A 15,931-nucleotide genomic window follows, 5' to 3' on the forward strand; every position below is an offset into this window, starting at 1 on the left:
CAAACCCCGTACTCTTGGGATTTTTATGGAGGCTTCATCACCTGGGCATGATTGATCATTAACTCATTTCTGCCCTTTTCCCTTCTCAAGAGAGTGGGCAGGGTGGGGGGGAGGGGTGCTGAAAATTCCAAGTTTCTAATCATGGCTTGGTCTTTCCAGTGACCAGCCCCTCAGTTAGGAGCCATCCAGGAGCCCACCCAGAGTTGCCGCATTAGAACAAAACATACTCCTATCACCCAGGAAATTACAAGGGTTTCAGGAGCCCCATGTCAGGAGCCAGGGGCAGAGACCAATATATATATTTTGCACTATCTCACATATCCCTGATGAATATAGATGCTCAAATTCTCAACAAAATATCAAACTCAACAGCACATTAAAAAAATCATACTTGAAAAAAATCATACTCAATGACCAAGTGGGATTTATCCCTGGGAAATGAGGATGACTCGACACATGCAAATCAGTAAACATGATACACTACATTAATAAAATGAGAGATAAAAACTATCATCTTAACAGATATAGAAAAAGCACTTGACAAAATTCAGCATCCTTTCATGATAAAAGCTCTCAACAAAGTGGGTAGAGAAGGAACGTACCTGAACATAATAAAGGCCACGTGTGACAAGCTCACAACTAACATTATACTAAAGGTAAAAGGTTGAAGCTTTTTCTCTAAAATCAGGAACAAGCCAAGGTGCCTCTCTCGCCCCTCCTAGTCAGCAGAGTAGTGGATGTCCTAGTCAGAGCAATTAAGTAAGACAGAGAAATAAAATCCATCCAAAGTGGAAAGGAAGAAGTAAGATCGTCTCTGTTGGCAGACAATATGATCTTATACATAGAAAATCCTAAAGACTCAAACAAAAACTGTGAGGCCTAATCCTCAAATTCAGTAAAGATGGATGGAGGACATAAAATCAACATTCAGAAACTGGTTGCATTTCTATACACTAACAAAATATACAAAAAAATAAATTTTACAAATTCTGTTCTTGAAAGCATCAAAAAGTAAAATAGGAAGAAATTTAACTCAGTAAGTGAAAGATCTGTGTAATGAAAACTACAAGACTCTGATGTAAAATATTGAAGACAACACAAATAAATGGAAAAACATTCCCTGCTCATGGATTGGAAAAATTAATATTGTTAAAATGTCAGTACTCCCCAAAGCCATGTATAGAGTCAGTGTAATCCTATCAAAATTCCAATGACATTTTTCACAGAATTAGAAAAAACAGTACTAAAATTCATATGGAAGCATAGGAGACCCAAATAACCAAAGCAATGTTGAGAAAGAAAAACAAAACTGGAGACGTCACACTTTCTGATTTCAAGCTATACTACAAAGATATAGTAAGTAAAACAGTATGGTACTGGCATAAAAATTGACACATAGATGAATGGAACAGAACTGAGAGCACAGAAATAAAACTTCACATATGTGGTCATATAATATTTGACAAGAGAGCCAAGAAGACTCAGTGGGGAAAGGATAATCTCTTCAATAAGTGGTGTTGGGCAAGCTGGATAACCACATACAGAAAAATAAAATTTGGACCCCTATCTTACACCACTCACAAAACTTAAGTCAAATTGGATTAAAGACTTAAACCCAAGACCAGATATTGTAAAACCCCTAGAAGAAAACATAGAGGGAAATCTCCTTGACATTGGTCATGGCAATAATTTTTTGGACATGAGATCAAAAGCACAAGCAACAAAAGCAAAAAACAACATGTGAGACTACATCAAATTAAAAAGCTGCTGCACAGCAAAAGAAATAATTAACCAAACGAAAAGGCAACTTACAGAATGGGAGATAATGTTTGCAAGTCATATATCTGTTAAGGGGTTAATATCCAAAATATTTGAAGAACTCCTACAATTCAATAACAGAAAAATAAAACAACCTAATTAAAAATTAGGCAGGGGAACTGAATAAACGTTTTTCCAAAGAAGACCTACAAATGGCCAACAAGTATATGAAAAGATGCTGATCGTCACTAATCATCAGGGAAATGCAAATCAAAACCACAATAAGATAGCACCTCACACCTGTTTAGAATGTTTATCATTAAGAAGACAAGAGATAACAATTAATGTCAAAGATGTGGAGAAAATGGAACTCTTGTGCACTGTTGCTGGAAATATAAATTGGTATAGACACTATGGAAAACAGAAGAGATTTCCCAGAAAGATAAAACTAGAACTACCATATGATCTAGCAATCCCACTTCTGAGTATTTATCCAAAGAAAATAAAAAAGGGATTTTGAAGAGATATTTGCACTCCTATGTTTATTGCAACATTATTCACAGTTGCCAAGATAAGAAAGCAATCTATATGTCTGTCAATGGAGAAATGGATTTTTAAAATGTGATATGTATACAATACAATAGAATATTCTTCAGCCATAAAAAAAAAAAGGAAATCCTGCCATTTATGACAACATGAATTAACCTGGAGGGCATTATGATAAATGAAATGAGTCAGACAGAGAAAGACAAATACTGTATGGTATCACTTCTATGTGGAATTTTTAAATAAAAATTTTAAGTCTAACTCATACAAACAGACAGTAGAATGGTGGTTCCCAGGGGCTGGGGCTGGGGGAAATGGGGAGATGTTGATCAAAGGATACAAACTTTCAGTTACAAGATGAATAAGTTCTGGGACTCTAATGTACAGTATGGTGACTATAGCTAATAATAACGTATTATATACTTGAATCTTGCTAATAGATCTCAAGTGTTTTCAACCAAAAAGAAACCACAAAAAGGAAACTATGTGAAGTGATGGATGTGTTAGTTAACTTGATTGTGGTAATCATTTCGCAATGTATGTATATCAAATCATCACAGTGTACACTATGTACAATTTTAATTGTCAACTGTATCTCATTAAAGCTGGGAATATAAATAAATTAGGATATTAAAAAAGAAAAATTGGTTTATACAATCAATGAATACATGAACGCTCTAAAGAGTGATTAGAAGGAAACCGTGTGTTTAGCTTCCTTTTTGTTTGCTTGTTTGTTTGAGATAAGCCTCATTTTATTGGCTCCTTAAGAGCCATGAGAAGGAAATTTCGGGATATCAAGAAATAGGATTCAATCAAACGTTTTTGTTGATACTTCTTTGACATTTGACTGGCGACCGTATTATACAACATTCAGACATTACCCACATCTTCAGCAATCTGCCGATGAAATTTTAAAAAGTGATTTGGTAATCTTTATGGAAGTTTGCAAACACAATTGCTTTGCTCTAACGGTCCAGAGGTGGGAAACCTTTTTTTGCCAAGAGCCATTTAGATATTTATAACGTTGTTTGAGGGCCATACAGAATTATCAACTTAAAAATTAGCCTGCTGTATTTGGTCAAACATTTAATTAACTCACCCCTAATGTGATGGCTGGAAATGCTTTTCTTTGGTGCGGCCTTGGCAGGGCCAGACCAACCGATTTGGGCCTGAGCACTGGATGTTCCCCACCGTTGCTTTAACCCATCAAACTCATGTTGGAAAACCTACTCTGCAGGAATTAAAGCACCAATATTTATGAATGTATAAAACTAAGTTTTTTATTTAGCATTCTCTAGGGAACAAAAATCTAACAAACACCTGTATGGCCTCCAATAAACAGTTTCTTTCAGAAACTGTGTTATTCTGAATATGAAGGAATAGAATGCATCTGTGAAAAAAACTTGTATATAGATAACCCTAATATATGAGCAGATTTGTAGAACTCAAAAAGTTAAGCATGCTCATACCAAGAAATGCAAACTATTTCCACCATTTATTAAATTTAAGAGTTCAGGCAGTGACCAGATATCACGTGGCTTCCCGGCACAGCCAGAATGTGTGCAAATCTACTTTTCTTCGCCATAATTTCATCAAAGCTCTTTTCATCTCACTGTTGCGAAAGCCGTAGATCAGCAGAGGCGTCAGGAGTGAGTAAGACAGTGGCATCGGTTTCTTGGTCTCTGGGGAGTAGCCAGATTTGGGCTGTAAATAAGTCATACTGGCTGTTCCATAGAAGAGGGTCACAGATGTGAGGTGGGAGGCACAGGTGGAAAAGGCCTTTTGCCTCCCGGCGGTCGATGACATCTCAGGATGGCAAAGAGAATGCGAACGTAAGACGAGAGAATCAACACGAAAGGAACCATGACAATCAAAACGGTGCCAGCGAATGCATAGACTTCAAACAAGAAGGTGTCAGCACATGCAAGCTCTAGCACTGGGGGAGTTTCACAAGAGAGATGATTGATTTCACTGGCGCCACCACAGGGAAAACTAGACACCCACAATATTTGCACAGTACTGACCACGATCCCTGAGACCCATGAGAACATAACTAATTTCATGAAAACCCTTTTGTTCGTGATCATTGGGTGGCTCAGAGGATGGCAGATTGCAACAAATCTGTCATAAGCCATTGCTCCTGGGAAACAACATTCAGCCCCACCAGAAGAAAAGAATAAAATACATTCTTTCTGTGCAAAACACAGGAAGAAATACATTTGCTCTGTGCAAAACAACTCACAAATGAAATTGACGTTTCTCAGTGGAGAGAACCAGCAGCGTTTCTGGCATGATGACCGCACTGAAACTCACGTCCACCACAGACAGGTTCAGGAAGAACAGGTACATGGGAAGGGGGAGGCTCTGTTCCAGGGAGATGATGACTGTGATAATGACATTTCCCATCAGGGTCGCCAGATAAATAATCAAGAAAACCCCAAAGAGCTGCTCTTGGAGTTCAGGAAAGTTTGAAAAGCCCAAGAGGGTGAATTCAACCACAGAGCTCTAATTTTGCCTTTTCATGTCAGTAGCAGAACATACCTTGTTTTTATGGACACAGTATAAGAGTTATGAAGTCACTGTCCAATAGCTAAGTGTGTATCTGCGTTCACCCCAGATATTCTTAGCAGATGACGTAAAAAGGAACTCCTCATCCTAACAGGAATTCAGTTTGGCAATTTTGGAGAATAGCCAATCACTCAGATTAATGAATCTTTCAAATAAAAGAGAGGAAATGAAGGATTCTGGCTCAGAAACCTTGTCTGTAAAGTACAAAATATATCAAAATTCTTTTGCAACTTTTACCTTATGTAGTTTGAAAAATAAACATAACCTTAAAACAAACACGAGTGACATTGTTATCAGTACCATTTATTTTTCTCAATTTTAAATAATGTGAAATTTAAGACTACAAAAAATAAAGTATTAAAAAGTAGGCAAGTGGAAAAAGATACCCATAAAATTGTTATAACAACTTAATAATTCAAAGTTACACCAAAGTTGTTTTATATTTATAGTAACTATCATGTTCAAAACATGTATGTGATTTGGTTAAATACAAAAACACTGCAGGAACACATAAAGGGGGCGTCAGATATACCTATCTTCCCCCCCCCCAATATATCTTTATCGATTTCAGAGAGAGGAAAGGAGAGGGAGAGAGAGACAGACAGAAACATCAGTGATGAGAGAGTCATTGGAGATCGAGCCCGCAACCCGGGCATGTGCCCTGATGGGGAATCGAACCTCGATCTCCTGGATCCTAGGTCGATGCTCAACCGCTGAGCCACGCCGGCTGGGCACATATACCTATCTTTAGTGATCTGTAAATAATGTGAACTGACTTCAGACTTATTAACTTATGCGTAGACTGGTCATGGCCAGTTGTATTAAGACTGGCCTGCACGGGAAATTTTAAGAGCCAGTTCTCTATCGCTCGTACTTGTGACCATGATGATTTAAGAAAAGCCCAATGTCGGTCACTCTGAAACTAATTTAAATATTTCCACTCTCTCCTCCTCTCGTTCCTCTCTCCTCTGATTCATCTTCTCATCAAGACGTTCATTTAATCATTAATCATTCAACAAACACTGATTAAGCAACTAATGTTTTTTAGGCGCAACCACCTCAGGCACACATTTGAGTCTACAACTCAACCGAGAGCTGGAGACGCTACAGGAACGAGCACCCGCCCTTACTCGGTTGTCCCTAACTCCTGCCGTCGGGCCTTGCTCTGTTTTCCTCCATTACCACCAACTGGCACTATTTATGTAAACATATGTAAATTTAATACATATTATGTAGTATACATGATGTCATATATAAAATGTATATTTAATATATATTAAAATCTAACTCCCTCACTAAAATATAAAGTTCAGGATCCAAAGATTTTTTTTTTGTTCTTTGCTGTACAGTGGTGCCTCGGTTTTCCAACGTCTCCGCTGACGAACATTTCTGTTTACGAAGCCGTAAACCCGGAGGGAAACGCTTCGGTTTTCCAACGTGCCCCGGAAGTGGAACACGCCCCCGGCTTCCGCTGAGGGCAAGATCCCGAGGCCCACCTGCCGGCTGCAGATCCCTCCGTTTTCCAGCGTTTCAGAGCTCCGACGGGCTTCCAGAACGGATCACATTCGAAAGCCGAGGGACCACTGTGTTCACATTGGCTGAAACCGTCCCTGCCTGTGATAAACGCTAAGCCAGTGTTTGATGAGTAAGGAATGAAAAATGAGGACAATCCACGATACCTTTAAGGAATAGAATAGAGTGTCTTAAAAAGTGGAACCAGCACACAAAACGTCTGGGAAGCGGAAGTTGTAACAAGTGCTTTAGACATTTCAGTGAGGGTCAGGTTAATTCTGAGCGGAGAGGAAGGGTGAAGAGCCATAATCACAGGATCCATCAGGGGAAGTTATGTTAGGTGTAAGGAGAAAGGCAAGAGGTCGGAGGTATTTGACGACACCTTATTACAAGAGAGCCTACTGTCCTCTGTGTGATGTCTTGAGAGCAGCACATACACCGTGGGAGACGAGAAACCCAGGAGACCACAGCAGGACAAAGTGAGCTGAAGGCATTTAATACTGTCTTGAGTGCAGATTAGTAGGACATTAGCAGACAGGAGGCAAGTTGATTTATTTCTGTGTTTGATCATAAACATCCATTAAAATTAAATGGCTGTATTAACCATAATAATTATAATTTCAATATTAAAAAAATCACCTAAAATTAGTAAAATGGTCACAGGATTAAACATTTAAAACCCATTTCTAATGGGGGAAAAAATAACATGTATTCAGTTGCAAGTATTTAAAATTAGATAGATTTTTTTAGCTCCGGCCAGGTGTCTTAGTTGGTTGAAGTGTCGTCCTGTACACCAAAAAGGTTGCGGGTTCGATTCCCATTAGGAGGCAACTGACGGGCCTCCCTCTCTCTCTCTCTCTATCTAAGATAAAAATATATATAACCTCAGGTGAGGATGAAAAAAATAAAAGTGGATAGATTTTTTAAATTAGAAAATTTAGGGTATCGTATAAATAAAGTAGAAAACCTTGTAGGACTGAATGTAGGCATGTTATGGAACAGAACATCCGTGAGTGACCACAGACGCTCCACGTCTTCTCCGGAATTTAGAAGACCCTTAGGCTGTCTTGGATAACTCACTGATCCTTGCCATTGAAAAGGTAAGAATTAGACTTCTTTACCAAGCTCCCTTCCAGTTGCAAACTTCTAAGATTTGATAATTAGTTCATGCAAAGTACTTCTACCCATAATTGTTGCCTGAACTCTTCTCTAAAAACAAGAGAAAAACAAATTGAATAGCATCAAACCCAAGAGTTCTCTGATTCAAATGTTTCAGTTGTGTCTGGTGGTTCCTGAGCGCAGAGAGATCCCTGCAACAGCATCTCCAGCTCTCAGGGGGAAGAGCTGTACACGGAAAGCCCACTCTCAGGCACACAAGCAGGAGCTTCCCTTTCCTACCTACTGACTCTGTCTCTCTAAGCTCACACTACTGTATCAGAAGTTTTTACCTCTAGCAAAAGCCACCTTCTCGTAAATACAACTCAGTGATTTAGTGCACTGATTCTAGAACATTATATGACATTGAATTATATGCCCTAGAGAATCTCTCCCTGGAGAACGTGGAAACAATTCATAAACACTTTTGTCAAGTGATATCTAAAGAGGCTTGAACTTGGCCCCTCTGGTGAGAAAGCTCAAGAGCACAAACTTGGAGCGACCACTCCTTTATATTCCCATAGGGAAAATGCCTCTTCACACAAGAGACTCAGTTTCACCATGACACTTCCCATTAGGAGGTGGAAGCGGAGGCTGAATAAAGGTTATAACTGGGGGGGGGGGGGAGAAGAGAGCAGTAGAGTGGGGGGTGAGGGTGTGAACTAGAGGTAGAGGATCTGAGGAGACGGGATGCACAGTTTGGGCAGTGGTCAGAAACAAGTTAAGGCAAGTCTACTGAAGCTTTGTAGAAAGCCTGGCCCTCTCCTCATCGAAGAACTTTTGATCATTTCCAGAAGGAATATAGAGTACTGAAAATTTTTAAGAAAAATGTCATTGCAATTGTTTTCATAGGTAGAAATTTTAAACTAGGAGTCAAAATATCTGGACTAGTTTGTATGCTCTAAGTCATTTAGCTCCTCTGATTCTATTACTTTCCCTGTAAAATAAACATAACGCCATTCATCTCGTGGTATGCATGTGAGAATCAGGGACTCCTCCAGGATCAGTCCAAACTGGCTTGAACAATTAATAGGCCATTGGCTCAGTCCCAGCAGAGTGAAGAAATAAATGAGTCTGCAGGTTCGGCTTTGTCCAGAACTCGATGATGTGGCCAGAATGCAGGTTACCTTCAAGGAAGTTCACCCCTGCTGGCAGTAATAAGGCTTCATTGAGTGTAATCTGTATCCAATGGGAAATGCACCAGTTATCCCGAGGAAGAGGCATTTTCATTCACAGATTCTAATCCAAGGATCCTTCCCACATCATTCACCATGGTGGGCAGCACCCCATGCATGAACCAGTCACCTGCACCAAGCGAGGGAAATGCTGCCTAGTGTGTTCTTTCCATGATTCATACCCCGTAAAGCCCCCTGTGGGCTTCCATCTTACCACTATGTTCTATTCATCGGTGTCAGCAATGAGAATGCAGGTGATGTGTACTTTGTGAGAAGTCATCAAGATGTAGAGTCTTGATTTTTACACTTTCCTATGTGTGTATCAGACGTCAGTGAAAAGTGTATAGAAACATTTTAGATACGTGCTAACAGGGATAAAAAGTAAGTAATGTTATTAACCTCAAACTATAATTCATAGCCAATAGTACTAAACTGATAAAACAAAATTCAAAATGTGGAAACTTTAACACATCTTCTTCAATGATTGACAGATAAAATAGACCAAAAAAAAAAAAAAAAGACATTCAAACAGGAAGATCTTAATAACAAAATTTTGATTTAACAGATGAAAATGAGAGACTAAATATAAGACAGAAACAACACTTTTTATGCTGCTAACTCTATTTTCTTCCCAAAACATTTATACAATATTTATAAAAATTGATTATGTATTTGTCAGAAAGAAAATATTAATAAATTCAAATACTTGGTGGTCATACACATAACATACTTTGCAATAAAACTGCAAAACAACCACCAAATAGAGAAAAAAGAAACTAAAAGTCTTGGAAATTTTTCAATATTCTGAAAGTATCTCTTCTGTTAACAGGAAGTCAGAAATGAAATATAGGCTACTAATAAGTAAATTTTAAAAATAAGTAAACAGCTTTATTTATTAATGTGTCCAAAACTGAACTCCTGATCTTTCCCTGAAACCTGCCCCGCCCTCTGCATTCCTCATCTCAGGTAATAGCAGCTTAAAGCTTCTAGTTACACAAGCCAAAGCCTAGGAGTCATCCTAGAATCCATTTTCCCTCCCAAACCACATCAAACCTATCACCTATCTGTGGCTCTGTCTTCAAAATACAGTGTTAAAAATTCTCACCTTTCGCAAACCTAGCACTCTGGTCCACCCTGCTTAATTCTCTCAGTTGGATAATTGCCATAGTCTCCGAACTTCTCTCTTCCTCCGTTTCCTCTGCTCAGAGTATGTCAGTAGCACCCTATCCCATTCCGTGTAGAGGCCAAACTCAAAAACATGGATTAAAGATCCGTTTCCCCATCTGGGCCCTCTGGGCTCATCCTTGGCGCATCCCCTGTTCACTCCTATTCATCCAGGCAGCTTCCCTGCCATTTCTCAGATCCACCAGCTATGTTCTCATATCACAGCTAGTGCCTTTGTTTTTCCCTGAGCATGGACTACTGCTCTCAAAAATGCTAAGTGGGACCCTCTCCATAAAATCTTTCCAAATCAACCTATTTAAAATTGAACTCCAATTGCAACGCTACTATTCTGATTTATTTTTTCTCCACAGCACTCCTCGGCACAGGTACATTTAAGTCATAAGGATATGGAAAGGTTAAAAAGAAAAAGATATTCCAAAACAATATAGTTACATAAAAGGAAATTTATGTAACTATTATCAGAAAAAGCATGCTTTGGATCAACAAACATTAGGAGAGACAAAGAGAGTTACTTCATAATGAGAAAAGAAAGGTTCAATTCTCCAAGAAAATACAACAATTCTAAACCTGTGAGTATCCAATAATTTGGCTGCAAAATATAACTAGCAATTATTGACTGAATCAATCACAAGGGAACTGTAACATGCCTCTTTAAGTAATTGATAGGTGAAATAAATAGATCAGTAAGGATAAAGAAAATATTCACAATACAACTTAGTCTAGTACACATATAGAGCACATTGTATCAGAAACTCGGAAGAAAGCACATCATTTTTAATCTCACACAGAACATTTTCCAAAGTCTGACTATATACTAGGCCACCAAGTTTAGCAATAAAAGCTTTCAGGAATGGTGACTTGGAATTATGTAACTGTGGCAGGAAATGTACTGGCCAGTACAAGGACTTGGGCATCCAAACTTTGGAGGTGATGAAGGTTGATAAATCAAAGGATAATGGAATTATATAGTTGTTACTATATTGCATTGATTACCGCAGATAGATAACTAAAAAGCTGAGTGCAGTCAACAAACCACTGAAAACACAGTGTGGGAGCCAAAGAGCATTTCAGTAGTTCACAAGCACCCTCATCTTTTGCAATGGCCAAGCATGGAGAAAGCTGAAGATCAAATCCAGAGTTTAATCATCAGCATGGCTGAACTTCAAAGATAGTTCAGTGCTTAATCGAGGAAGTTCTGTTATGCCAAATTGAAACCAGAGTTGGAAAAATCTAAAGACTTGAGGCATGGATGGGAAATCTGGATGGATGTCTCCAGTGATTTTTCACTCCCAAGACATCTCTGAACCTTCTGAAACTACAGAAGTAGCCAATCCCTCCCAGTAACAGCAAGAAAACTATGTAAAAGATACCTGGTCACCAGGCCTATACACAGGGTTAAGTCACAATAAAACCCACCCAGGGACACACTGGGCCTGGTAAGGAAAAAAGGGACTACATCATAAAGCAGCCTGGAGCTGTCAAATATCAGCCAAGCAACTGCTACAAGAAAGAAAATTTAATAAGGGCTATGAAGAAAGGACAGAGTGTTCAGAGGTAGAATAATTTGGGAAAAGAAGCTGGGGTTTGGGGGAGTCAAGAATGGTTGCCTCAAGGAAAGAACACATTAAAGTCTAAAGAAAGCACAATGCAATGTGCAGGTGATGTTTTGTTGAGCTGTATATTTGAAACCTATATGGTTATGTGAGCCAATGTCACCCCAATAAATTCAATTTTTAAAAAATTTTTAAAGAATTAATCAGCTAAAAAATGGAGTGAAAAACATATCAGATGGAGAGAAAATGGCATGTTTTGACACACTTTAAGCAAGAGGAGACATAAGTTTTACATTTTAAAATTCACTTTTTTCTTGTTCACGTTGATTATGGTTGGAAATCTTGGTGTAGAAACTTCAAAGCCAGGAAAGCGTGTTGCTGCTGTTCAGAGTAGAATCATAACAGGGTCCTTTTGGACGGGTTGTTTTTGTGAAACTCATACCTACATGGAGAATCACTGAGACTTGGCAATCATCACCTATGTAGCGAAACCCTGGACCTTGCCCGTTCAACTTCATTCCTTACCTGGGGTGGAGACGCAGGTATGGCATGGCTGGCTTCTGTGACCGCCCAAAATCAGTGATCTTCCCGTAAACTTCTAATTCCTCAAGAACAGAGGCTGTCTTTCCCCAGGGACAGTCCCATTAAGTCACCCCTAACAAAAGCATGTTTAATCAATGAATGAACAAATGAAACAAAGAACAAAAATCAAAATGAAGTTATTTGTCTTGGGGTTTAGGCTTTGGGAGATTTTTCTTTTGTTTAATTGAACGCTCTAATTCTAAGGGCTACGAGAAGGAAATTTCAGGACACCAAGAGACAGAATCTGATTAAAGGACTTCCAAATGCCTGTTTAATGCCCCACTGAAAAGGTTATACAACATTCAAATATTACTCAAACTGGTTTCAACCATTTGATGACAACATTTCCTTTTTTGAAAATCCAATCAGTTTTGCATCTTTACTTCTCAGTTTTGGCAGAGGCAGTAGTAATTAAAAAATTGTTTTTCCCACAGCTGAACGACAATGGAAATAGTGTTTTACCCCTTTATCATCATCCGGGAGCAGAAACTAAGCAGTAGGAGCTCATGTGTTATAGGTTCAATAAAGGGCCCCTCTCTGTTTTTGAATAGCAACATTGAACTAGGAGGCAAACATTAAATGTTTCAGATTTTGCTAAGTGAGAAATTATAACTCCTTTCTCTCCATGTGCTAGTTGATGATGTGACTCAGGGATCATAGAAAATATGCACAAATAGGTAACTACTGAGTTTCCCACAATAAAAGAAAAATGAATCACCCAATGTTTACAAACAATGTGTCAGAAGCATTTGGGGCCTTCAAAGGGAACTTTAACGGAAGCCTCTACAACAAAGTGGCCTCTAACTGAAAAAGATTCTAAAACTACCGAGTGAGACTTCAGGGGAGCTCCCAAGTAGTTCTCTGGCCACCAACATTCTGATGAATATCTGGAAAAATACCAAGAGAAATTCCGTTTTGGATAGTAATCTGTGTAAGTCCAGGGAGTAGAACCAGTTTGGTCTCACCAAAATAACTGTACTTGGTTTAGCCATTCATGGGACAGGTTTTCACTCCAGAAATAAAAATCTCATCTATCTGTTGGTCTCTTGAAACTTAACCAGGTTAGTGCAGCAGAGTGGGCCTTCGGGTCCATCTGAAGGAGTTACAATCATTTTGAAAAGTAATTCTACAACAGCTGTTAAAATTTGTAAACACGTATACTCCATCCCATCAGGCCAACTTTGAGGAATCTATCAAACTATCAACTTTGAGAAATAAAACATCAGTACGTGAGAGCATGTGAAACTAGGTGTTTATTGAAGCTTCATCTAAGTGACAGTAATTCAGTAATGACCTGATGATCATAACAGAGGAATTGATAAATAAATTGTTATATATTATGAAAACTTACAGATCTGTATAAAAATGAATGACAGCAGTACACTATTAATATATTAGGGAGGGAGCCCTAATATATTATGGAACTTATTACACATATTCATACCCAAAAATGCAATGTTTGGCCATTTATTAAAATAGAGTTCAGTCGAGCGATGACAGATATCACGTGGCTTCCCAGCCCGGTCAGAATGTGTGCAAACCTACTTTTCTTCGCCATAACTTCATCAAAGCTCTTTTCATCTCACTGTTGCGCAAGCTGTAGATCAGTGGATTCAGCAGAGGCGTCAGGAGTGAGTAAGACAGTGACATCAGTTTCTTGGTCTCTGGGGAGTAGCCAGATTTGGGCTGTAAATAAGTCATACTGGCTGTTCCATAGAAGAGGGTCACAGATGTGAGGTGGGAGGCACAGGTGGAAAAGGCCTTTTGCCTCCCGGCGGTCGATGGCATCTTCAGGATGGCAAAGAGAATGCGAACGTAAGACGAGAGAATCAACACGAAAGGAACCATGACAATCAAAACGGTGCCAGCGAATGCATAGACTTCAAACAAGAAGGTGTCAGCACACGCAAGCTCTAGCACTGGGGGAGTTTCACAGAAGAGGTGATTGATTTCACTGGGGCCACAAAAGGGAAAACTAAAAACCCATGTAGCCTGCACGGTAGCCACCATGATCCCTGAGACCCATGAGAAGATGACCAATTTCATGAAAACCCTTTTGTTCATAATCATTGGGTAGCTCAGAGGATGGCAGATTGCGACAAATCTGTCATAAGCCATGGCTCCCAAGAGGAAGCATTCCGTCCCACCAAAAAGAAGAAGGAAATACATCTGTGCAAAGCAGCCTGAAAAAGTAATTGTCGTTTTCTCAGTGGAGAGAACCAGCAGCATTTGCGGCATGATGACCGCACTGAAACTCACTTCCACCACAGACAGGTTCAGGAGGAACAGGTACATGGGAACATGGAGGCTCTGTTCCAGGGAGATGATGACAATGATAATGGCATTTCCCATCAGGGTCGCCAGATAAATAATCAAGAAAACCCCAAAGAGCTGCTCTTGGAGTTCAGGAAAGTTTGAAAAGCCCAAGAGGGTGAATTCAACCACAGAGCTCTTATTTTGCCGTTTCATTTTGGTAGGGGAGGGTATATTGTTTTTATCGACATCGCCTGTTAATTATGAAGTCACCGTGCAATAGCTGAGAGTGCAAGCCTGAAACTCTTGGCAGGAGATGAAATGATGAGCTCATTTTGACAGATCTTCAGGTTGGCAATTTTGAGAATGGCCAACATGAACCCTCTAATATACAAATGAAGAAGTGGAGAATTTCGGCTCAGAAATTTTGTTTTAAAAGTACAGAATAACTGCAAATGGCTTTCTAACTTGGGCCCAGCAGAATGGCTCCCACAAAGAAGGGGGTGAGAAGAAGAAGGGCCGTTCTGCCATCACCGAGGTGACCAGGGAACAGGCCATCAACATTCACAAGGCACCCAGGGGTGGTGTCAGGAAGTGTGCCCTCAGGCACTCACGGAGATCCGGAGATTTGCCCTGGAGGACATGGGACTCCAGATGTGCGCACCGACCCAGCTCCACAAAGCCGTGTGGGTCACAGGAATAAGGAGTGTCCCCCACCGCACCCAGGGGCCGTTGTCCAGAAAACGTAACGAAGATGAAGAGTCACCAGACAAGCTTCTCTATGTTGGTTCCCTTGTACCTGTCATCACTTTCAAAGATCTACAAGCAGTTAATGTGGAAGAGAAAAAACCGCCGATTGTCAAATGAAGTTATAAAACTGCAAAAAAATAGTAATAACAGCAGATATTTTCTGGCACCTTTTTTGTTAGGTTAACAATTAACCCTGTTCCTAAAACTTACATAGACGTTATATTATTTAGAACCCATTGTCCATCACAGTGATGTGTACATCTCTGTTCTTTTCAATTGTACATTTATATAACAATTTTTAAATAAACCTATAGCAAAAAGTCCTGAAAAAAATCATAATTCAAAGTTAAATTAAAACAAATTTTTTATGAATGTTTATGATAAGCGCCAAAATGTAAAGTGCATTTATATTACTTTGTCAAAATGAAATATATCAATAGGACGCCTAAACAGATATGGAAACACTCAAAGGGGTAAACTTTAGGTGCACTTTTCTTAGTGAACATCAGTAGATTGCTTCAAGCACACTGATTTCTGGCTAGAGCAGATTTGACGAATTTTTTGAAATTTGCCTGAATGAGAAACTTTAGAGGTCAGTTCTCCATGGCTCATTTTTGTGACCATAAAATGGCTTTCAGGGCTATAGAAAAGACCATTTTTGGTCATTCTGACCCTGTCATTTAAACAGTCTCCCCTTTCCCCCCCTCGAAAGTTTATTTAACCATTAATAATTCAGTAAAACACTGGTTGAGCATCTACCTTATGGATGCCTGTGTACTCTCAGAGATACATTTGAGCCATAAACTCAACAGAGAGGTCTTCCCTGTCCACACAGCATAAAATAGCAACCCCTACCCCAGCATTTTCTGACTCCCATCTCCCTGGTTTATTTTT

At 39.3% G+C, this 15,931-nt stretch overlaps 1 protein-coding gene and 1 pseudogene across 2 annotated transcripts; both read right to left on the bottom strand.

The window, feature by feature from the left end:
* Window positions 1-3,834: 3,834 nt before the first annotated feature.
* Window positions 3,835-4,827, bottom strand: LOC308565535 (olfactory receptor 10A3-like; annotated as a pseudogene). The gene is made up of 2 exons: window positions 4,560-4,827; window positions 3,835-4,528 (listed from the first exon to the last, which is right to left on the bottom strand). The product of its transcript is annotated as an olfactory receptor 10A3-like (transcript).
* Window positions 4,828-13,558: 8,731 nt separating this feature from the next.
* Window positions 13,559-14,506, bottom strand: LOC308564589 (olfactory receptor 10A3; the record flags this gene model as incomplete). Its single annotated transcript, XM_081152974.1, has 1 exon — window positions 13,559-14,506. Exon 1 carries the CDS (start codon window positions 14,501-14,503, stop codon window positions 13,559-13,561), a length of 945 nt encoding a protein of 314 aa, XP_081009100.1. The 5' UTR covers window positions 14,504-14,506.
* Between the last annotated feature and the right edge of the window lie 1,425 nt (window positions 14,507-15,931).

The sequence above is a fragment of the Miniopterus schreibersii genome (assembly GCF_964146895.1).
Source record: "Miniopterus schreibersii genome assembly, chromosome: 12".
NCBI lineage: Eukaryota > Metazoa > Chordata > Mammalia > Chiroptera > Miniopteridae > Miniopterus > Miniopterus schreibersii.